This window comes from Cyanistes caeruleus, chromosome 4 (genome assembly GCF_971803275.1).
Source record: "Cyanistes caeruleus chromosome 4, bCyaCae1.hap1.1, whole genome shotgun sequence".
In the NCBI taxonomy this organism is placed as follows: Eukaryota; Metazoa; Chordata; class Aves; order Passeriformes; family Paridae; genus Cyanistes; species Cyanistes caeruleus.
The window spans coordinates 49,984,290-50,004,250 of NC_141704.1; the positions used below are offsets into that span (position 1 = coordinate 49,984,290).

The following is a 19,961-nucleotide window of genomic DNA, read 5'->3' on the forward strand; positions in this document are numbered from 1 at the left end:
CTTTCATATAAATATATAATGCACCATGTTTTTAAAGCACCAATTTTAGATGTAACATTACCAGCTTACCCCTAGCACCACAACTGACAGTAGTCTAACAAGCAAGTCAGTCCTCTGTTTTGAAAAGAAGCAAATACATGTAATTCCTGAAACATAACAAAGCTTAAATGTACTTAAAACCTTCAGCCAATGAGATTTCCAATTCTTCTGCTTTAATAACTGTGAAATGAACTGATATAAAATGTCTCAAGCACGCACCTGCCATTATTGAGTTTTGGTTCATGTTTCTCCTGAAGCAACTGCAGCATCCAGTCTGGGAAGGTGAAATATTGACGAAGAAGAGAAATTGACTGTCAGTGATAGCACATATTCAAGTCAATCTCTTCCAGTACTTTGATCTGCTTTTAATCAAACATTCAATAATCCCACAGCAAATTTCAACAGGACCCTCTGGGCTCAAACATTTGCCCCATCATCTCTCTGCTTCCTTAGAAATTACCAAGTATTTGTTAATTGTGTGGAAACAACCCTTCGCAGAAATCAAAGTAAGGCAAATAGAGAATTTATGTACCAATAAAATTTTAAAAATCGGGACAGTGCAGTTTCAAGTAGACTGAGAAGAAGTCCATGCATAGTGTCTATCTCCTGGCCTCAAAGTTCCTCTTTGAATGTGCAATCTGACAACAACATTCATAACTGCCTTACAGACAAAGGTTCTCTGCATATGAGAGACCACAATGTGGAAATGTATAGAGACTTCCAAACCCAGCTTCAGGAGTTTCTCAGATCCAAAACTCTTCCCCTCCTAACAGACTTCTCAGTCTTCAGTTGGAACAGGGAAGAATTTCAGCCTTCCTATCATTAGATGTGCTGTCAGCATCTTCCCAATTTTTGGAAATTTTTACTTTGTTTAGCATCTAAAGCACTTATCAAGTACAAGAGGCAGGTACTATCTGCTCTGGCAATCAGGAAGGAAAGATCTAGCGGATCCTCAAGCAGAACCAACATTTACCAACATCCAGGCAACATTCACGAGCTAAATCTCTCCAAACTGTAGTCTGTGTAGATATATTTAAAGATCTGTAACTCATAAATAGCATATGAAGGTATTAGGATAACTGGGATATTCAATTCTACATGAATTCAGCATGACATAAAGGCAAGCCACCCACACCACAAGTGGTAAGTGCGTCTAGAAAGTACCAGTTCTTTAAATCTGTTTTCTGGGACATCATGGAAGCTCTTAAACCCAGCTGCACAGGCAAGCCACATTACCTGATCATCATTGTGTTACCCAGCAGCCCAAGAACGGGACTTGTCTTGGCAGTAGGAAAAATAATGGCATGGCATATGCTTTCACATTTAACTCTCAGAGGCCAAGACATCTTGGACCTCTATTGCAATGCATACAGACAGGCAAGTAAGGGACCAGAATGGTCAGCTGGGATGTGATCTGACAGTACATCAGGTGCTCTGCAGTAATCTCCATGGATTTGTCTTTACTCTGGGGTAAACATGAGTTACCCTTCTTTTACTGAAAAATAACAATAGTTAAAAGTTAACAACTTTTTCTAAGGGAAAGATCACACAAAATTCGAATCTAAAGTGACAAAAGCAATTGTCTCTGCCATTGCAATAGTTTTTTTTAAAGTTTCAAACCTGGATTTTAAAAAAAGCTTGAAAAAGGATAAACATGTTAATCTTCAAAGGAATTTATATCTAACAATTAGGAACAGAAGTAATCACCTTTTTTACTTTACTAACCAAAAAAACACATATTCCCATAAGGATATTTAATACAACAACCAAGCATGTGCTAATTTCTACTAAGGACTGATCTAAAATTAAGGATATTTATGTATGAATTTCTAAATGTGGTAGCATTGTTACCAAAAGTTAATAAAACCAAGAATTTTCACTACTAGTGCTTTTGAATTTTGTTTAAAATGTTGCCCATTTGTGTTTCCATTGTACATTAGCACAAATTGCTATCTCCAGAGACACTAAAACTGTTGTAACATTTGCAGTCCTTACCACACAAGTTGTTTCTCTATTCTAAAAGAGAAAAGCACTCAGAAACGACGGTCTGTATTGGTATTTACATTACATTGTTTGCCAACCTTTTATTAAGACTGGATGAGAGTAACATGTTATCTATAGTCACTTCCATATCTTTTACATGAAATAAAAAGAGCAGTTTTTTTCTATCCACAATTGTCTGCCTTTCCAACTGGAACGCTAACCCCATATCCAACAGTTTAGATAAGAGGTCCTCCTGTCTAAAGTACAGTTTCACTTCATAGTGATTCTGCCTTGCTGTGCAAAAGCATATTCTGGACCATTACTGTACTGCTAAACTATTATTTGGAAAAGAACACACAAAACCTCCTCACTAAATCAGTCTCATGAAAGCACTCAAGAGTACCACATTTTTGTGAAAAAGCATTGTACTTGCCTTCTGTATTTTTATCTTCTTCCCCCTGAGTACAATCCCTACTCTGACCCTTCTCTTTTATACATACTCATTTTATGTGTAATTTAAACTGCCAAAATGCCAGTTTTGATCTGACATTGCTGTACACTCACAGGGGTTTATTACACTGAACAAATTACCATTTTTTTATAAAATTATCATAAATTAGAAAAAAAAGCATTAACGGATTCCATCATACACTTTATTCTCCAGCTGAACACCTAAGATACTGCAGTTTATGGTTTTTGTATTTTAAAAACACACAATATTGTTCATTTCCAGTGCAATTATATTCGTTGCTCTCATATTCAGAATGCTCTTTCAGACCTGACAGGATTGACTACTCCTCTGGCCCATTAATCTTCTGAAATTGTCAGTTTGCAGTACCAGCAGCCAATTCAGAATCCTGAAAGTTACCCATCACTAATGCCAGGAGAATTGCCAGAGTTATCTAAAGTGCTTCAGAGCTGCTGTCTCTGGAGGTGCCTCACATGATGTGAACATAAAGATATTCAAATACTTATTATCACAAGTTTTCATTTGACAGTCAAAGTACTATACCTCAGCTGGAAAAAACATCACATATAAATTAACAGATCAAATCACAATGCATAACATAAAACATTTCATTACTGAACAGCACTAATGTAGACAGAAAGGCAAAAAAGCTAATACCTGAAAGAAAAGCCACTTAGCAACAAACAAATTTTTAAGCTGTTTTTCTCTCTTCAACAGACAGAACAAAGACATACCTCATATTTTGTATTGTATTCTATATAAATGATATGGATACCTAAATAGTATATATTATATAAGGTATATAATACATTAGATATCTATGTAGTGTAAGGATAGCCTGAGAGAGCCCTTGTCTACCATTAAGAGATTTCTGAGTGATCCATTCAAGTACCATACGACTGATTTGAAACCACTGAAACAGAGCACTTGCACTTGAATTCTAGTTACATACTATTGACACAATTATCATTCTGTGTTAAAAATAAAATAACACACAGAGCTTTAGGAGATATACACTTGACGTTCAAATTAACGTTGTCAATCACAACAGATGGGACCAGGCAACTTTTGAGGATTTGCTACAAGTATTATATTCAGTCAGCAACGTCCATTTGCCAGACACCGGGTTAAGAGAAACAACATTCGACAGTTTGGGCATTAGCTGGAGTCACCAAGGATTTCCAGCTTCTGCTACATGTTTCCTATATAATCTTCCAGAAACCATGGGAGGCAGACTGGAATTAAATCAGAGATTAAGATGCACAAATTTAAATATTTAGACTCCCATTACAACGGAGACTGTCTCTCCTGAATGCTCCTTAATTCTTAAAGCCTCTCCTTAAGCTAATTCAGCTGACCCACTAGCAGGGGCTCAATGCAGAAGTCTAAGCTCAGGCCTCTGTATCCAAGACAACTACATGCAGACACCAGAAGACCCATGCTCTTCTGGACCAGAGGCTGGAAGCCAAGCAAGAAACATTACTGTATCTCAAGCAGCAATGTAGAACACCTGGTGTGTAGGTGATAGAGGGAATCAATCCCCTGGCTATGAGATACTCTGAATAGTTCTTTGGCTCTATTGACTGTCTTTCCATAACAAGCCAAGCATGCACAATCAATGAAGCTTAGACATCCAACATTAGGCACCTTAATCCTGCACTAAAAAGTGTAACTTCGAAAGCATAGATGAATATACTGAAACTTTTAATAATTTTCTTCATTAATTAAATTGTGAGGTATTACATGATGAAGAAATTTGACCTGTGTGGCTTAGGTGAATCACTTCAGAACACGCAACACTTCTTCTGAAAGACTAAAATGATCACATGAAACTTATGGTTTACAATGGACCATGAAGCTTAGAACACATCTGAATAGATGGTTTCCCCTAGAAATGTAAAAATTCACTTTTAAAAACATAATTTTGAAAAATATGCTACTGTATAAAGGTCAATATTGAGTAAAAATGACTGCAAAATTAATGGACTCCAAACATAAAGCTCGCAGACACAGCAAGCAGTAAAGACCAGAAATTATAAAAGAAAGTAAAAGATATTAGGGATTACTGGTTTCAAGTTACCAGCTATGGGCTGGCAACTCAAGAATGCTACAGAGTAATCTCCAGTCACATGCACAAAACACATGCTTTAGCGCAAGCTGCCTAAGTATAACAACATACATTTTACAGAGCATTGTTTCTCTATTTCAAAGGAACCTCTAAAATATTACTCAAGCGAATACCCATTTTAAAAACCCACAAAAATCTCTGGTTTTAATCCTTTTACTGTAAAGACCTGAAAATAAACCAACCAGGAAAGTTCAGTGCAGGTTGAATTCCCTGTGGGCTATAATGTCAGAATTACTTAAAACATTTTATTAAAAAATAAAGTGAGAAACCCAAAAACTTGATTACTTCTACAGAAAATGGTCTATGTACAAAGACTTCTTCTTTCCTATGTTCATTTGGCTCATCCTTTTACCACTAAAGTAGCATGAATGCAGATCACTCAGAAACTTATTCAATGCTAGAAATACATCAAGTGACTCAGATGCTCAAATCACAAGACAGTTCAGTATGTAATTTTCTTTCTTAGCCTTCTCCAATATGTCTACTGCACTATGTCCAACAAAATTTCTGAAATATTATTATCATTACTAACAGCTAACAAATATTCACACGTTTTGACGGCTCCTTCCAGTTGCATTAGGAGTCCTAATGATCGCTGACATTATATACTAAATTAACTGATCTGTATCTTTTTTCATGTGTGTTTAACTTTTGCAATACATCCTCATGTTTAAATTCACAGAGCTACCCAATGAAATCAGAGGTTCTCTTAAAAGGACAAGCTTTCCAATTAATTTTTATGCATTAGCTTTAAAATGTGTTTAGCATATCATTCCTAAACAAGAATGATTTAACCCAGAGGACTGAACTGTCATGTATGTCACTCAATGCAAACAAGACTGGACTCCAAAGGAAGAAATGCAGAATAATGCTTGTCTTCACACAACATAGCCGCTCAGAAAGGGCAAATCCTATCTCTTGCCTCAGGCTAGTCCACACCACATCTACTTAATTAAATAATTTAAAGCTTGTTTTGTCCAGAAGTCATTCAAATCCACCTTTTTAATTTTTACCCTATGAGCTTTAAAGGCTACTTTGCTGCAAGAGTTACTTATAAAAGAAGAAAAAATAAGATTGCAAAATTGGATTCTATTAGTTTTTCTGGATACAGCGAATTACAATAGTTTCAGAAATATGTCTGTGTGCCAAAGGCACACACAACTCAGTAAGTAGCTAAGTAAGAGCAATGCTCCTCTTTGAAACAAGGATCTGGTAAAGAAACAGCACAGGTGAGGCTACCAAAAGCTTTCCTCCAAGAGGCCCAAGAGAGCATTTATACTGACCAAAATATTCAAAGCTAATTCTGTGCTGCTCTTCCAGTGGAGACAAACTGAACATCACTTCTTTTCCAGCCCTATTACAGCAACAATCATCTAAAACATACAGGCATCTGCAACCCATTACACAACTGCCAAGAAAAGGGCATGCCCTGGTCCAGCCCAAGCTGATCCTGCCATGGGATGATGCAGTAGTCCCTGCCTGCCCCAACACTGCCCATGCTCTCTCTTCCCCTCTCCTACCAGCACAGATGTGCCTGAAACTGTGCAGGGAGCTGGATAGGAGTTATTTTTCTGCGATTTTTTTTAAACTCACTTTGCTTTTACTGTTATTTAAAAGTCAAGAAAAAACCTGACACAACACAGAGACTATGAGCCTACTAGAAAGCTGCGACTGCTTGCTTGGATCTGTGCAAATAACAAGAATTTACATACAACTGAAATTCAGGCTACAAGAAATTTTTGGGTATACTTATTTCTCATTTTAACTCCATTATTTCTGCCAATTATAAATATCTTCCCCTTGTATTTCTAAGTTTAGTATTATTTAATGCAGTGGAATTATCTAACCAAATATGATGCAGTTTACTGAACAGTATTTTCATTCTGTAATAAGAAACAGCAGGTAACATATTTACGACACCAAACCATTTTCAGTTCTGTGATAACAACAAAATTCTTATTGCACTTCACTAAGGAAAGCACAACCAGCCTTCCATGAATGCAGCACACAATAACAAAACTACAGTCACTAGCAGGTTAAAATAGTTTATAAAGCATTATGTGTGCAGTATGCAATTCAGTGCAGCGTTAGCAACATTACAATATTCTCTGGTACAGAGCAAATCTCAGAGCCCACTGTATTAAAAATTACATATTAATGACCAAGTAGTATTGTTTTCTAGGAGAAACACCAGATTATTTTAGATAACATCAACAGATTGATGCTTGTACCAAAGACTGTCTCATCCTCTGTAATTTCAAGCTCCAAAAGACAGTGTTTTATTTACACTTTCCTGAGAGCTTCTATCCCATCCATGGCTACATCTTTTCTAAATGGGCAACAGAAATACATCATGAAAATACAAAGACATTTTTCAGCAATGTCATTATTTGTATGTCTGCCAATATAAACAGGTTTGGCACATCAGAGACATAATCACCAAGTCACTTCTTGGTCACAGTGTATAGCATTCATGCCTAGTACACTTCTGTAGTCAGTGATGATCTGAAGGATCAAACAGAAAAAACATCTAGCAACAAAGAGAAATTGGTTTCAGGTGTAATAATAACTGGTATTCTCCATATCCTTAAGAAAAGTCAGTCTGCTGTGTTATTTAAACCCCAAACATTGCCAGCAACATTATTTCGGACCCATAGGTTCTTTCTGCAGCTCCCATTTTTAAAGCCTTAAATGGTATAACCTAGGAGCACAGATAACATATGGATACTTTGAAGCCAACAAAACATCCTGTTATTTCTCGGTTACAAGCTCCTAACTAAAGGGAAGGAAGCTGGCCACATACTCATGTTCCAAGCTTAACACTGGGAGTAACTGAGTAATTTCAACGTTTCTTAACAGATTATTAAAGTCAGCAGAAACCTCAGACTCTACTGCTGTAAGTTACTGGACTTACAGCTACACTATTTGCACATAAACATAACCTACTAAGAAAACTTTACAGACTCAGAATAACAGAAAAATTGAAATGAAAATCCTCAAAACATTGAAGAGTTTGAGTTCCATTTTCAATAAGGGCTCATTAAGAACTTCTATCTCCTAACTGAGGATAAGATCTAGATCCCATAGTTGGCTGTCCCCTTCTCTTCTGCATCCAAACTCCACCCCCCACCCTCCCCCAAAAGAATGCCAATAAACTTCTTAGGCTGTGTCATGTACATGCCTGTTCAAAGAATCATTTAATATTGTTTTGGTCTCTCTGAACCTAAGAGTTACTGCATAATTTTGTAACAACACATTATTAGAAAGTTGTTTAAAGAGTAAAAACTAAAACCTTTTTAATAAAAATGGCTCATTTTTTTCTGATCAAAGCTGGTCTCAACCTTTACAGAATTGGTTGAAGAATTTACTCAAGTTAATTATCTGAGCAAAAAGCAGAATTGAGAAGTACATTACTACTTTTATCACAGAAAACCTATGAGCTAAATTAATTTTGTAGAATTTTAATACTATAAACATAAAAACAAAACAAGAACGGACAATTCATTTTAGAAGTGGCTGAAGATAACAACTGCAAGCAAAATCAGACACTAGAAAGATTATGAGAAGCAGATTACCTTTATAAAGTACCTATCAAATCTAACAACTATGATATACATCTCATAACCATTAATTTGGGACTAGAAGTTTTTCAATAGTTTTATACCAGTACAGTAAGCTTATTAAGTGACATGAAAGAATACACATCAACTGCAATATAAACTCATAAATTACAGTGCATGTGGGAGAGTTTAGCTACACTGCAAGTAAAAAAGTTAGATTGTAAGTAGTATGAATTTGTTTTTAAAAGCCACTATTTAAACATGGTTTAAAAAACTGGTGCTGTTTCAAGTAAGTGAGAAGAATATGTCATTCCTCTGATCACTCCAGCCAAATCTAATCACGATCAGACCATAGCACGCAATTAAAAAACCTTGTTAGCAGTTGAGATTTGAGGGGGAAAAGGACACTCATTTTCTTTAAAACTAGGGGGAAAAAAAGGGCTTCCAGAAGTAAGGAAGTAAGATCATGTAAGATCGTTTCCTGCAACTGTGTCATACATCCTACTGTAGGACTGCTTTCACCTCAGACTCTTTGTAAGAGCACACAACTCCCAGCAGAAAGTCCCACCTCCTTATAAACATCTTCCAGTACTATTCCAATAAACCTATCTCAACCCCAGACAACTGTGAAAAAGTTTATTAAGTGCTTTTAATGAGGAAAGCTATACAAATGGCCATCAATTTAAAGTGAAAAACATTAAAGTTGAACTTACACAAGAATATGATAAACGTGCTGAACAAGTATGAAGGACGTGCAGTAGTTACTATAATATTCAGCCATGGCAAAGGTAATGAAGCATTACTAAAAATACTAGCTTACGAATGACACTGCCCAACTCCTTTGAAGATCTCAAAGAAAATAAACATTAACACAGTGGGGAAACTTGTTCAGAGACTAAACAAGTCACACAGTAATACACAGAAGGGAGTGCAAGCAGCACTCCCATCTCCCTCCAAACACACACAGGTTTCTGTTCTACTGACCGCAGCTTTTTCCTATTTACGTGTGACCACACACAATTCCTCAGGACTGACTTTCTCGTGTTTTTCTGTGACCACACAAAATTTCTCAAACATACCAACATTCCTCTGCAAACTAAAATAGTACACAACATGCTCTGCAAAACAAGCACAGTCGTTAGCTTTAATTCAGCTGTTAAAGTGTATAATACATTGTACAACATTAAATATGCTATTACTTAATTGTAACTTAAGTCACGTAACACATGCAGTGCCTTTCTTATGTGCTTCTGGTTCTGCATCTTAAACTGACAATCTTTTAGTATTTTTCCTCCCACTATTTCATAGAAAACTTTTTTAAACAGCAAGTGGCAAACTGCTGATAGGGAAAAAATTAAACTGACTGTATAAAAACAACAGAAAAACATATGGTTAAAAAGTATATTTTAAGTTAGCAAGAAAAATTCCGACTGTTCTTCAATTAAAATAATCCTGCTCACCGAGATGACTGAGGTCTCAGGCTGCACAGCATAAACTCAAGTTTCAAAAATACAAAATACAAAAACATACAATCTTACTGGAATGAGTTTAATAAAGGGTTTTTTAAGAAGGAAGAAAAAAGAAGTAACCTAAACTTCTGTGTCTCCCAAGCTTCCTCTGTTGTGCCCACAGCGTTGGAAAGCCACACAACCCCAAAATGACGCGGTAGCGATGGCGAGCGACCCGCACAGCTCACACCGGCAGCCACGGGTGTGCAATGCTGAGGAATAAGGCACACCGGCTCGGGCACGGCAGCCTTCGAGAGACGGGCAAGGCACAGACCCGAGGGGAGACCTGCGGGGCCCTGGGCTCCCACCGCAGCCTCAGGGCCGGCCGGGGCTGAGCACGGCCCTCCCCGGCCGCAGCCGGCCCGTCGGGCTCCCCCGCTCGCTCGGTGTCCGCACACCGCGGCGGCCAAGCCCCAGCGCCGAGCTCGCCTCCGGCGAGTTTCGCTCGCTCCGTGGTGCCGAGACAGCCAAGCCAAACTTTGCGTTTTCCCCGGAGGGCGCCGAGGGCGCAGCGGGGCCGCCCCCGCTTCGCCCGTCACCAGACGGTCTGTCCGCCAGCCCCGCTCCCCGAGGGGCACAGCCCGGCCCGCGGCCCCCGCCTCGGCAGCGCACTGAAAACAAAAAACAGCCACAGAACACGCGACAGCCACAGCCGCCCCTGGGCACAGCCACGTCTGGGCACAGCCCGCGGCCGTGGAAGTCGGAGCTCATCGGGAACGGCACCGGGCTGGGTACCGGAGCATGGGCACGCCGGCAGCTCCGCTGCGGCCGGGCCCCGGGGCCAGGGAGGCCCCTCCGGAACGGCGTCCGCCGCTCGGTTCAGCCCAGCACGGCCCGGCTCGACTCGGCTCAGCGCCACTCACCTCCTTGACGGGGGGGAATTTTTTCCGGCACTCCAGGCTCAGGCCCCGCAGGTCGCCCTGCATGTTTTCCAGCAGCTTCTTCACGGCTTCGGGGCTGCTGGTCCCGGCCATGGCGCCGCCGGGCCGGCCCCGGGCCGGGCGCTGTTCCGAGCGGGCAGGGGCAGCGCCTGTCGCTCCGCGGCCCCGGCCGACACGTCTGCGCCCCACACCGGAACCCTCCGGCCCGGCCCCGGCCGCGTCCCCTCCCCGCGCCGCGTCCCCCCCGCTCCCACAATCCCGGGCGCCGGCAGCTTCCGCACACACGGCCGGGGGCGGAGAGAGCGGCGGCCGCCGGCTGGAAGGAAGGAAGGGAGGGAGGGAGGCGGCACCCGGACCCGTCCTGCCGGGCTGGGTCGGGCGCGGCCCGGGGAGCGGGGCTCTTTCCCCTAGGGCCCCTTCCCCTCAGGGTCGCTGGGTCGGCGTGAAGGGGCAGAAGAGGCGCTGGGACCGGGGCTGAGGCAGGGCCGCAGGCACTGGGGATCTGCCATGGGGAGGGGACAAACCCGGCGTTGTGGAAGGGTCACTGAGGAAGGAGGTGGCCAAGCCCTTTGGGCTTCAGCAGCCACCAACCCCGCCGAGCGGCTGCAGGGGTGTAGGGGTCGCTCCCCTCTGTCCAAGTCCGGCTCTCAGGAGCGTTTGATTATAGAAAGCAAAAAGTGAGGTATACCGTTTTTCTTTTGAATCCTGAAGTTCTTGCTTTCTTTTCAATGCGAGCGATCGTGCACTGAAGCAGATTGCCCAGAGAGTTTATGGAGTCTCCCTCGCTGGAGATTCAAGAGCCGTCTGGATATAATTCTGTGCGCTGTGCTCTGAGGTGCCCCTGCTTGAGCAGGGAGGTTGGACGAGATGACCCAAAGTGGTCCCTTCCAGTCTTCCAGCCCATTCTGTGGCTCTTCAGCAGGACTGAAGCTTTCTGCCCTTCTCTGCCCGTGTACATACACAGTGCTCTGTGGTTTCCTCTAGGCGAAGCAAGGGTAAATCCTTCGTTGAGAAGCTTTAAGATAAACACAGGCAGGAAAAAACAAAGGCATGTGGAATGGTTGGGCCCTGGGTACCTTCCATGTCACCAGAAGTGTCCCACATAGTTCCATGCCAGCAATTTTTAACCCATTTCTAAAGCTGGCTCCTGAACAACCAGAACTCTTCAGTATCTGTTACTTGGAGTAATGCAGGGAGCTTAGGCCTAATGGTTGCCTGGGAGATTCCTTCTGGAGGATACCATTCATCATTCACCATAACAATTAACATTTCACAAAGATTTTGGTCTCTGCAGCAATAATTTTTCCATATTCTTGGTACTGTAAATGCTGTACTGTGCTGGCTGCCTACCTGTAATGCAGCATGGTTCTGTTCCCTGTCTATAAACCCAGGGGGTTGGAAAACATCTGTGAGTTTTGACATGCTGTAGTTGTCAAACCTGGAATTCTTGAACAAAAAATTATGAAGAAGCCAAATAAAGGACAGATTTTTACTGCCATACAATTTAAAGAAATTTTTAACAGCTTTTCTTCAGATTTTCCTGAAAGTCCTCAGTCTTACTCAGACAATGTTCTAATATTTTGGGGGTTTTGTCTTGTCATGAAAAAGTAAAAACTTTTCAAATTTGAGCATCCCTACTTGCATGTTGAGTTCATTTACTGTGAGAACCATTGCAAAGGATACAGTCAACAGGCTCCCACTGCCACAGCATTGACTGTACCCTTATGGATAAATCTTCAGGAATGTTTTGTGAAGCAAAGAGTGCAGGATTGTTTTCTAAGTAATTTGTTATTTTAAGATCTGTATACTGTTTTCAACATACTGATTGTTAGCTTGACAGATCTGGATAAACAGATGTTAATTTTTAAAACTTTGTAATGCTGTCACAGTTGAATTAGGTGGTCAAGCTTCATGTGCCTTCAGACAAGGAATTAGGATTTCACCCCTGTGTCCAGTAAAAGCAGACATGATTCTATAACACTGTTATACTTTCAAAGTGTATTGGTCTGTGTATTCTCAAAAGCTTTGATTTTTCTATGCTTACTTATAAGAAAAACAACAAAAGAACAAGACTGTTGTCTTCAGTAGAACAATCTACCTGCTTAACCAATAAGCATTTTCCTAAGGACTTTCCCATCTTAGTGCATCTGTTCTGGGCTTCAGGCCTGATGCAATTCACAAACCAGTCCAAATACCTTAATAAGAAACATGGATGATTAGTTAGGAGAATGAATGAATGAATTATTGACTATGCACATGTGCACATTCTTAGGTAAGCTTTAATGATTTACTTCCTTTGTGTTGCTCAGATTTTTCCACAGATCTACTGTACACAGTACAGCCATGGACACATTGGTATTCCCTGAATCTACTTGTCTGCCTGTTCGCATACTTGATATCATTTACACCGATCATACATATCTTTTCAACTACCAGCTCAGACACTCAGTCTGCTCAGCGTTGCCAAATACTGCAAAGATTGTTCATGAGTTTGGAAATGAATCTTACAGTTTGTAGAATTCTTACAGTTGTAGAAAAACTCTTCTGGATCTGCTGAATACAAGAACTGGGAACATGTGCCTGAATCTCAGATATATCTCTTAAACATCATCTTTCTCATCATTTTGATGTATGCCTTTTGTAAATGCAGAGATTTATCAGTTAATCTAAATCAGTGCAGTTAAACTGTTAAAGTTAGCCAGGATCCTTTAAAGTGACACTGATTTGATTGTGAATGTGACTTCTACAGTTGCATTTCATTGCAATAGATTCTCTTGTATGTAGTCCTAAACCTCAGCAGAAGTGCTTGTCAGTCTTTTGTACGCTTAAATACCCCAGGTACAATTCAAATCACTTTTAATTCAGAAGGTGGTGCAGCATATGTGGACATCTCTGAAGCCACATTTTTGACCAGCAAGCTAAGAATGCTAGTTAGCTGTTATGATGACTTAATTTGGAATAGTACACACTATGTGCCTATATCTCAGGCACATCTCTCAGCTTTTAAGCAAATTTTGTATTGCACTCCAATTATTATGTTGTGATTTGCTTTGTTATTAAATTATACCTTATTTTGTGATGGGCAGTGGGTGATTGAAATAATTCCCTGTAGCTTTATGGCCCTAATTACCAACAAAAATACTCATGAGACCTATTGTGACTCATTAAGTTACCTCATGTTCATTCCAAATGATGTGCATCAGTCCTTTTAATTGGATTAAACATGGGATAGCATTCGGCTGTATTAATTTCAGGCATTTAGTCCTAATTGTAGCCCATCCTGGTAGATGTATGCAGATGCAGGCTTTGTATATGAGAACTGGGTTCTGTCGTCGTGCTATACAGAGACAAAACTATCAGATTTCATTCACTGTGTCAATGTTTTCATCATAATGGGAAGAATTGTGATTTTCCTCTGACTTCACTTTACCTACACTTCTGTATACTTTTGTCAGTGATATGCATCTGAAAGTAGTGACAATACTAAACTACAGGATATGAATAATCAATTGTGTGGAAAAGTAAAGGTGTTTGCAGATGTCTCTGGTGATTTTTTTGTACTGCAGAGTAAAGAGTCACAATGGAGAAAATTTTGTCTCAGACTGAACATGGGTACTGATATCAAAAGACGAAGTTAAACTTTAAATTAAAAGACAGTGAGAGATGGATTAATACCAAATAAACCCTGTAGCCTTTTATTAAAAACTGTGCATTGTATTGGTCTGTGTAAGTACAAAGAAGCCCTTTGCTATATGAACACTTCAGTAGCTCCTTAAATTAGAGACCAAAGAAGTGGGTCAAGAGAATATTTATTGTGACACAAAAGAGTTAAAAGAAGTAATAAACTTCCCCCTAGTATAGGGTATTCTTCAGGAGTTTTGGAATAGAATTGAAGTACTTCTTCATTTAGGATGTGGCTGTGCAAGGAAGTTAGATCTATCAGCAGATTGAAACGTACATTTTCCAGTGTGAACTCCTCATTAATTTAGCCTGTGTTCCTTTCTGTTCAGGTGTGAATATATGTTTACATGTTAGTGCCCATTTTGCTTTTTTGCTTACAGTTAATACACATTTTATTTCATTTGGTCAGCTAAAAAAGCGATCCCAGCTGATCTCTACTGGTGGATCATCCTCTGCCATTAGCAAACTATTGGTAATTATGTCACGTTTTGTTTAAGGTCACTCACAACAGTGTTAAGCAGCAATGCCCAAAATGTCAGACCTGTGATGTGTGTTAGGGACTCATTAGTGATTCCTTATTGAGTGCAGAACTCCAGGCACACACAATTCTCTCGACCAGAGGCTTAGATGCTTCTAAGACTCTCATGTAACCAGCCAGCAAAGCTGTTTTCCCAATTTTTCCTGATTGAATCTTGTCTAGACAGATTCTCAAAGAAGTGAGATTTGTTTGGTTGGTTTTTTATTGGCCTTTTGAGTGCTGGTAATTGAATCAGCTGCACCTGGTAACATCTTTTTTTGAGAAAGAACTGTTGTCAAATGCTTGAATTAATTTATTGCTGTGTCAGAGCTGGCAATACAACAACAGACCAACAGAAACATGATAATCACAAAATTTTATCAGCACCTGCTCTTAGTACTTTTCAGCTCACACAGAAGTATGTGGCTAGCCTGGGAAACAAGTGTTACTCTGTGCTTTAAACTGAATTTGTCTTTCATTCCCTTACACAAATAACAGAATTAATATCTGTTCATCTGTGATTTTTCCCTGCATGATATGCAATGCAGCCCATTCATGATACATTTTTTTTCTGTCAGGTGGAGAAAATAGAGAAACTATTAGAGAAAACAGAGGTGGAGGGGCTACATGACTTACATAGAAAAACCCAACACTGATCATCCTTACCACCTTAACAATTAGCACAGCATCAGGTAAGTCAGAAGATTAAACTTCAGTGATGTTTTATTTACAATGATAATTTACTACAATCTTCAAGTATTTTATTAGGAATTTTCATTTAGAGATAAAGGCATAGTTGTGTTGAAGCAAAGCAATTGTGATTCTAGGCACTGTTATTTGATCCAGAGGTCTTCCAGTCAACAGTACATTCATCTACACCCTTAGCAGAAGTTTTTTCCTGGTTATCTCATGCTGACTGCAGGATGTGTAACTTAAAAATGCCCATCAAGAACGTCAGTAATTTGCATTATGCTGCAATCTCTTTATTTGCTGCTCTCTCATCTGTTTGCTAGAAACCTTCCTGCATCTTAATAATTTCCTTTTTATACCTTCTTCAGCTTGTATGAAAATTATGGAAGTACTTCCAGACACCTAGTAACCTTCAGACAATCTACTGTTCACAGAGCAACACCACAGAGGAGAAGGGTGTTCCCGTGTGTAAAAATAAATTTTTTTGGCTGCAGCTGCAGAGAGGAGAAGTCACTGGATGCTTTCTGCAGGCTCTGGTGAATCCTCTAAGATAATCATTCCAGATTTCAGCCCTGAGGCAGCTGAGTGATACCATTACTACAGGAGGGTTTGCACCAGCTGAATGGATGTTAGTTGCTTTGTGTCAGGGGTGGCCTCTATGTAGCAGGGACTGCAGTCATATCTGTAAAACACATAAAAATAATGATAGAAATAGCTACACTCACTATACTCGTATAAGTAGCATGGTGGCTAGCACACCATATAGGTATTCTTCTTTTCTCACACTGCCACAGCTAACTGCTGGCATGACCAAGGTAATTTGTAGCTAACTCAGCCCAGCCTAGAAAAGATTCAGTATGGCCATGTAGTTCTGAGAGCCTCCAGAACAACTGTTGGCAAAGATAACTGAACTGGGACTGTTCCATTCTTTTACAGGCAATTTTTTCTATAAACCCCATGAGAATTAGAAATTTCTTATGGAAAAAATCTGAATGAAAAATTGCTGCTTGTAGAGGCTTTGGTTTACCTTATGTGTTGCACTTGTCTTTGTTGCTTTATGAAGATTATAGACTTCTTATCTAATTCAGAGGACTTTTCCCCTGAGATAAATATTTGTAGAGGTTCATGTGTGGTTGTATTTATAAGCAGCAGTCTGAAAGAAATTTTGTTACTCAGGTTGAATCCAAACAACTAAACAGGATGAACTTACTTCTCAGGAAATTTGGAAGACAGCTAAAGATATCCATTCATGAAGATTCAAATGTTTTCCTTTGTAGTAAAATGGCTACCCAGATCACCTCCACATAATAATAATATTAAGCATTCCCAAGAAAGCAGGGTGATATCACTGTATGTATCTACACCCTGGATCATGTGCTAGCAGAGACATCCATAACCAAGGAGGCATACATGTGGCAATTACATTGTTAATTTCATTAGTTAATATTGGTATTTTGGCAGCATTTCTACAAGTTGTATTCAGTATTTCACAAATAGCAGCCACTTGCTGGAACCTGCTCCCAGGGCACAGTGGATGAGCTTGTCTGTCTCCTCACATCAGTGCATGGATGCGCTCTTGGCTACCTGCTGGCTAGAGCATAGGAAATTCCAGGTCTGCATACTCACTGTTCCACCTGAGAGCCAAGCCCTGGAGCTACTGAACTGATCATTAAGTGGGATGTAAAACTTGTTCAGCCAGTCTGAAACCTTATTTCCCTTAGACAGCATGGTCATCAGTAGATTCCTATGGCTGTTTATTTCTAAGGGCCTTGCTTCCCTGCTTCAGTCATAACTAACTAAACCATGCCATGATCTAAGAACATTTGATAAACAATAGAATTATAAAATTAGAAGTTAACATGTACTAAGTATTGACAGATTCTTCACCAAGTGGCTCTACTGACCCACTCAGCCACACTTTGTTATGGGTGATACAAATGTCCGGTGGGCTTGAATGCCATAGTTTGTTAGGAGGCAAGGTCACAGAAAGCCAAAACCAGCCTTAACAACAGTAGAATTTCAAAGAAATTGACATTTCATTGTCCTGTGATGAGCAGCTGAGGGAGTTGTGGTTCTTTAGCCTGGAAGAGGCTCAGGGATCGCTCACTCTACAGCTACATGAACGAAGGTTGTAGCCAGGTGGGGGGCAGCCTCTTCTCCCAGGCAGCTTATGACAGGATGAGAGGACATAGTCTTAAGCTGTGTCGGGGGGGGTTTAGGTTTGACAATCAGGAGGAATTTCTTCACAGAAAGGGTTATTGGACATTGGAATGGACTGCCCAGAGAGGTGATGCAGTCACTATCCCTGGAGGTGTTTAGGAAGGACTGGACATGGCATTTAGTGCCATGATCTAGTTGATACAGTGCTGCTCAATTAGAGGTCTTTTTCAATCTGATTGATTCTGTGATTCATTTTTAGCTCCTTCAGGACATTTCAAACTTCCCTTTGTAAACTAGTTCCTAAAAATTATTAGGAACTCTGCTACCAAGCTTCAAAATGTGCTGGAATCACCTCTAGATTGTTTCCTTTCTGGTTTACCATTATGTTTCACTGAGAAGTTAAATCCATTGCTAGAAACCAAATTACTTTTTTGTTGTATCTCTGCAAGACAAACAACCACTATTAAAGATTTTAATTTTTGATTGCCTGTTAATGACTTTTCCAGTAGTTGCTTTTTTTAACCAAAGGACACTGCTCCTTTTGAAATCCTCTACCACCTCCTTAGTAGTATCCTACAGCTACTTTCTCATTACATTCCTCTTTTCTATTCATACAGTATAAGGATTCTTCTTGGCTTGTCTTAGTGTGATTCATTGTTTTTACATACATTCACAGTTCTGCACTATTTCTTCCTCTCTGATATTACAGAAACAATGTGCATCATAAAAATGAGCTTCCTAAATTACAGCTTCTTACTGATCATTACATTACCCAAACCGAATTTCAAAGATTACATGGAGAAGGAGAACCCAATACTTCCTATATTAAGTAGCACTACAACCTTCTTTGATTTATCTTTTAATCTGCACTACCTTATCTCAAAAATATTATATAAATAGCTAAGGTTAAATTTTCTGAAGACATCTGCTAAGGCATTATTTCCTATGTCAAAATCAGTATGTTATTTATATTTGCTTTTAATAGGTATAGATAATACAGAACCAGTGATTACAGTCCCTTGTGTTACAGACTTTTTCCTTAGGCAAAAGACACATTTACACAATACCCAGAGCATAATACATATTTTAGAACATTGACAGATGTTGAAAACAAGCATAGTTCATCTGAAGTCTTTCCAGACAGCATTCATTTTGCTGTGGAAAATGTCTTGATGCCCCCAGAGCTGGTTGCAGACCTCTTCACAATATGTAGGTTTTCATTTTAATTTTTAAGGAACTACTCATTTTTCAATGAGTATGCCTGAATGGGTCATTGTGTTTTAACAGAAATTGTCATGGAGAGGCAAGGATGCTCTTCAGGAATGGAAAAGAAAGAAGGAAAAGGGAGATGTATGTTTTGGTTTAGGCTGAAACTGGAGTAAAGTGTTACTTTGAGGAAATGATAATAAATCAGTGGTCTTTCTCATGGTTTAAGCCTAGCTGGAAATAAGGCCCCACAGAGGCTCTCCCCTTCCCCACCCCTCTAGTGAAAGAGAAAAAAGGTAGCGATCCTGAGCTAAGAACAATTTACTGGAAACGGCCGTGAGATTATCAGCAACACTATTACTAGCAAAAGTATTGTTAGGTGTCCTTCCTTTAGTTCTGGCTCTGGAATTTTTACCCATTAGCTGCAGGGAAAACCTCGCTGCGGGTACTTGGTGGGAACTTGAGAAACACGAAGAGACACAAAGAGTTTGGCTAGCCCCAGGGGGGAAGGGGGGCAGGAAAAGGGAAGGCAGGGAGTTTTGCTGGCTTCTTCAGCTTCAGAGAAAGACACTCGCTGGGAGCTGTGCTGCGGGGAGAAGGGAATTCGCCATCACCCAGACGGAGCTGCTGCTGCTTCTTCTTCCCTCTTCGCTGCTGAGCCTCGCACCCCCTGTCCTGCCGGGACGTGTGGCAGTGCCAGCCACCGCCGCAGAGCTGCTGAAACACCTCAGCCACCAGCCCAGGATCTCAGCTCATCCCTGCTGTTCCACCTCAGCCACCGGCCCAGGATCTCAGCTCATCCCTGCTGTTCTACCTCATCCACCAGCCCAGGATCTCAGCTCATCCCTGCTGATACACCTCAGCCACCGGCCCAGGATCTCAGCTCATCCCTGCTGATACACCTCAGCCACCGGCCCAGGATCTCAGCTCATCCCTGCTGTTCTACCTCATCCACCAGCCCAGGATCTCAGCTCATCCCTGCTGATACACCTCAGCCACCAGCCCAGGATCTCAGCTCATCCCTGCTGTCCCAGCCGACTGTTCCTCAGAGCCCTGCAGGAGCACCGGGACTGACTGTCCGAGGGGTTTGTGAAACAAAGCCTCTCCTCCATCCCTTCCCGTCTCAGCCGAGAAAGCTG

The 19,961-nt window shown here is 40.6% G+C and overlaps 1 protein-coding gene and 1 long non-coding RNA gene across 11 annotated transcripts in view; one reads left to right on the forward strand and one right to left on the reverse strand.

Annotated features, from left to right (window-relative positions):
• The window catches only part of MON2 (MON2 regulator of endosome-to-Golgi trafficking), a 119,329-nt gene extending 108,537 nt beyond the window's left edge, over positions 1–10,792 (reverse strand). For 4 of the 10 annotated variants that reach the window (XM_086884576.1, XM_086884578.1, XM_086884581.1 and 1 more), the window contains exon 1: positions 10,551–10,787. In XM_086884576.1, the coding sequence (XP_086740702.1) occupies positions 10,551–10,661 (111 nt within the window). In that variant the 5' untranslated portion in view covers positions 10,662–10,787. Of the gene's footprint in view, positions 1–258; positions 314–10,550 lie in introns of all 10 variants that reach the window. The other 6 variants (XM_086884583.1, XM_086884584.1, XM_086884585.1 and 3 more) reach the window with 4 other exon arrangements.
• A 3,170-nt stretch (positions 10,793–13,962) lies between these two features.
• Positions 13,963–18,110, forward strand: LOC147653632 (uncharacterized). The gene is made up of 2 exons (XR_015285559.1): positions 13,963–15,458; positions 15,825–18,110. It is a non-coding gene; the product is annotated as an uncharacterized LOC147653632 (long non-coding RNA).
• Positions 18,111–19,961: the final 1,851 nt, after the last annotated feature.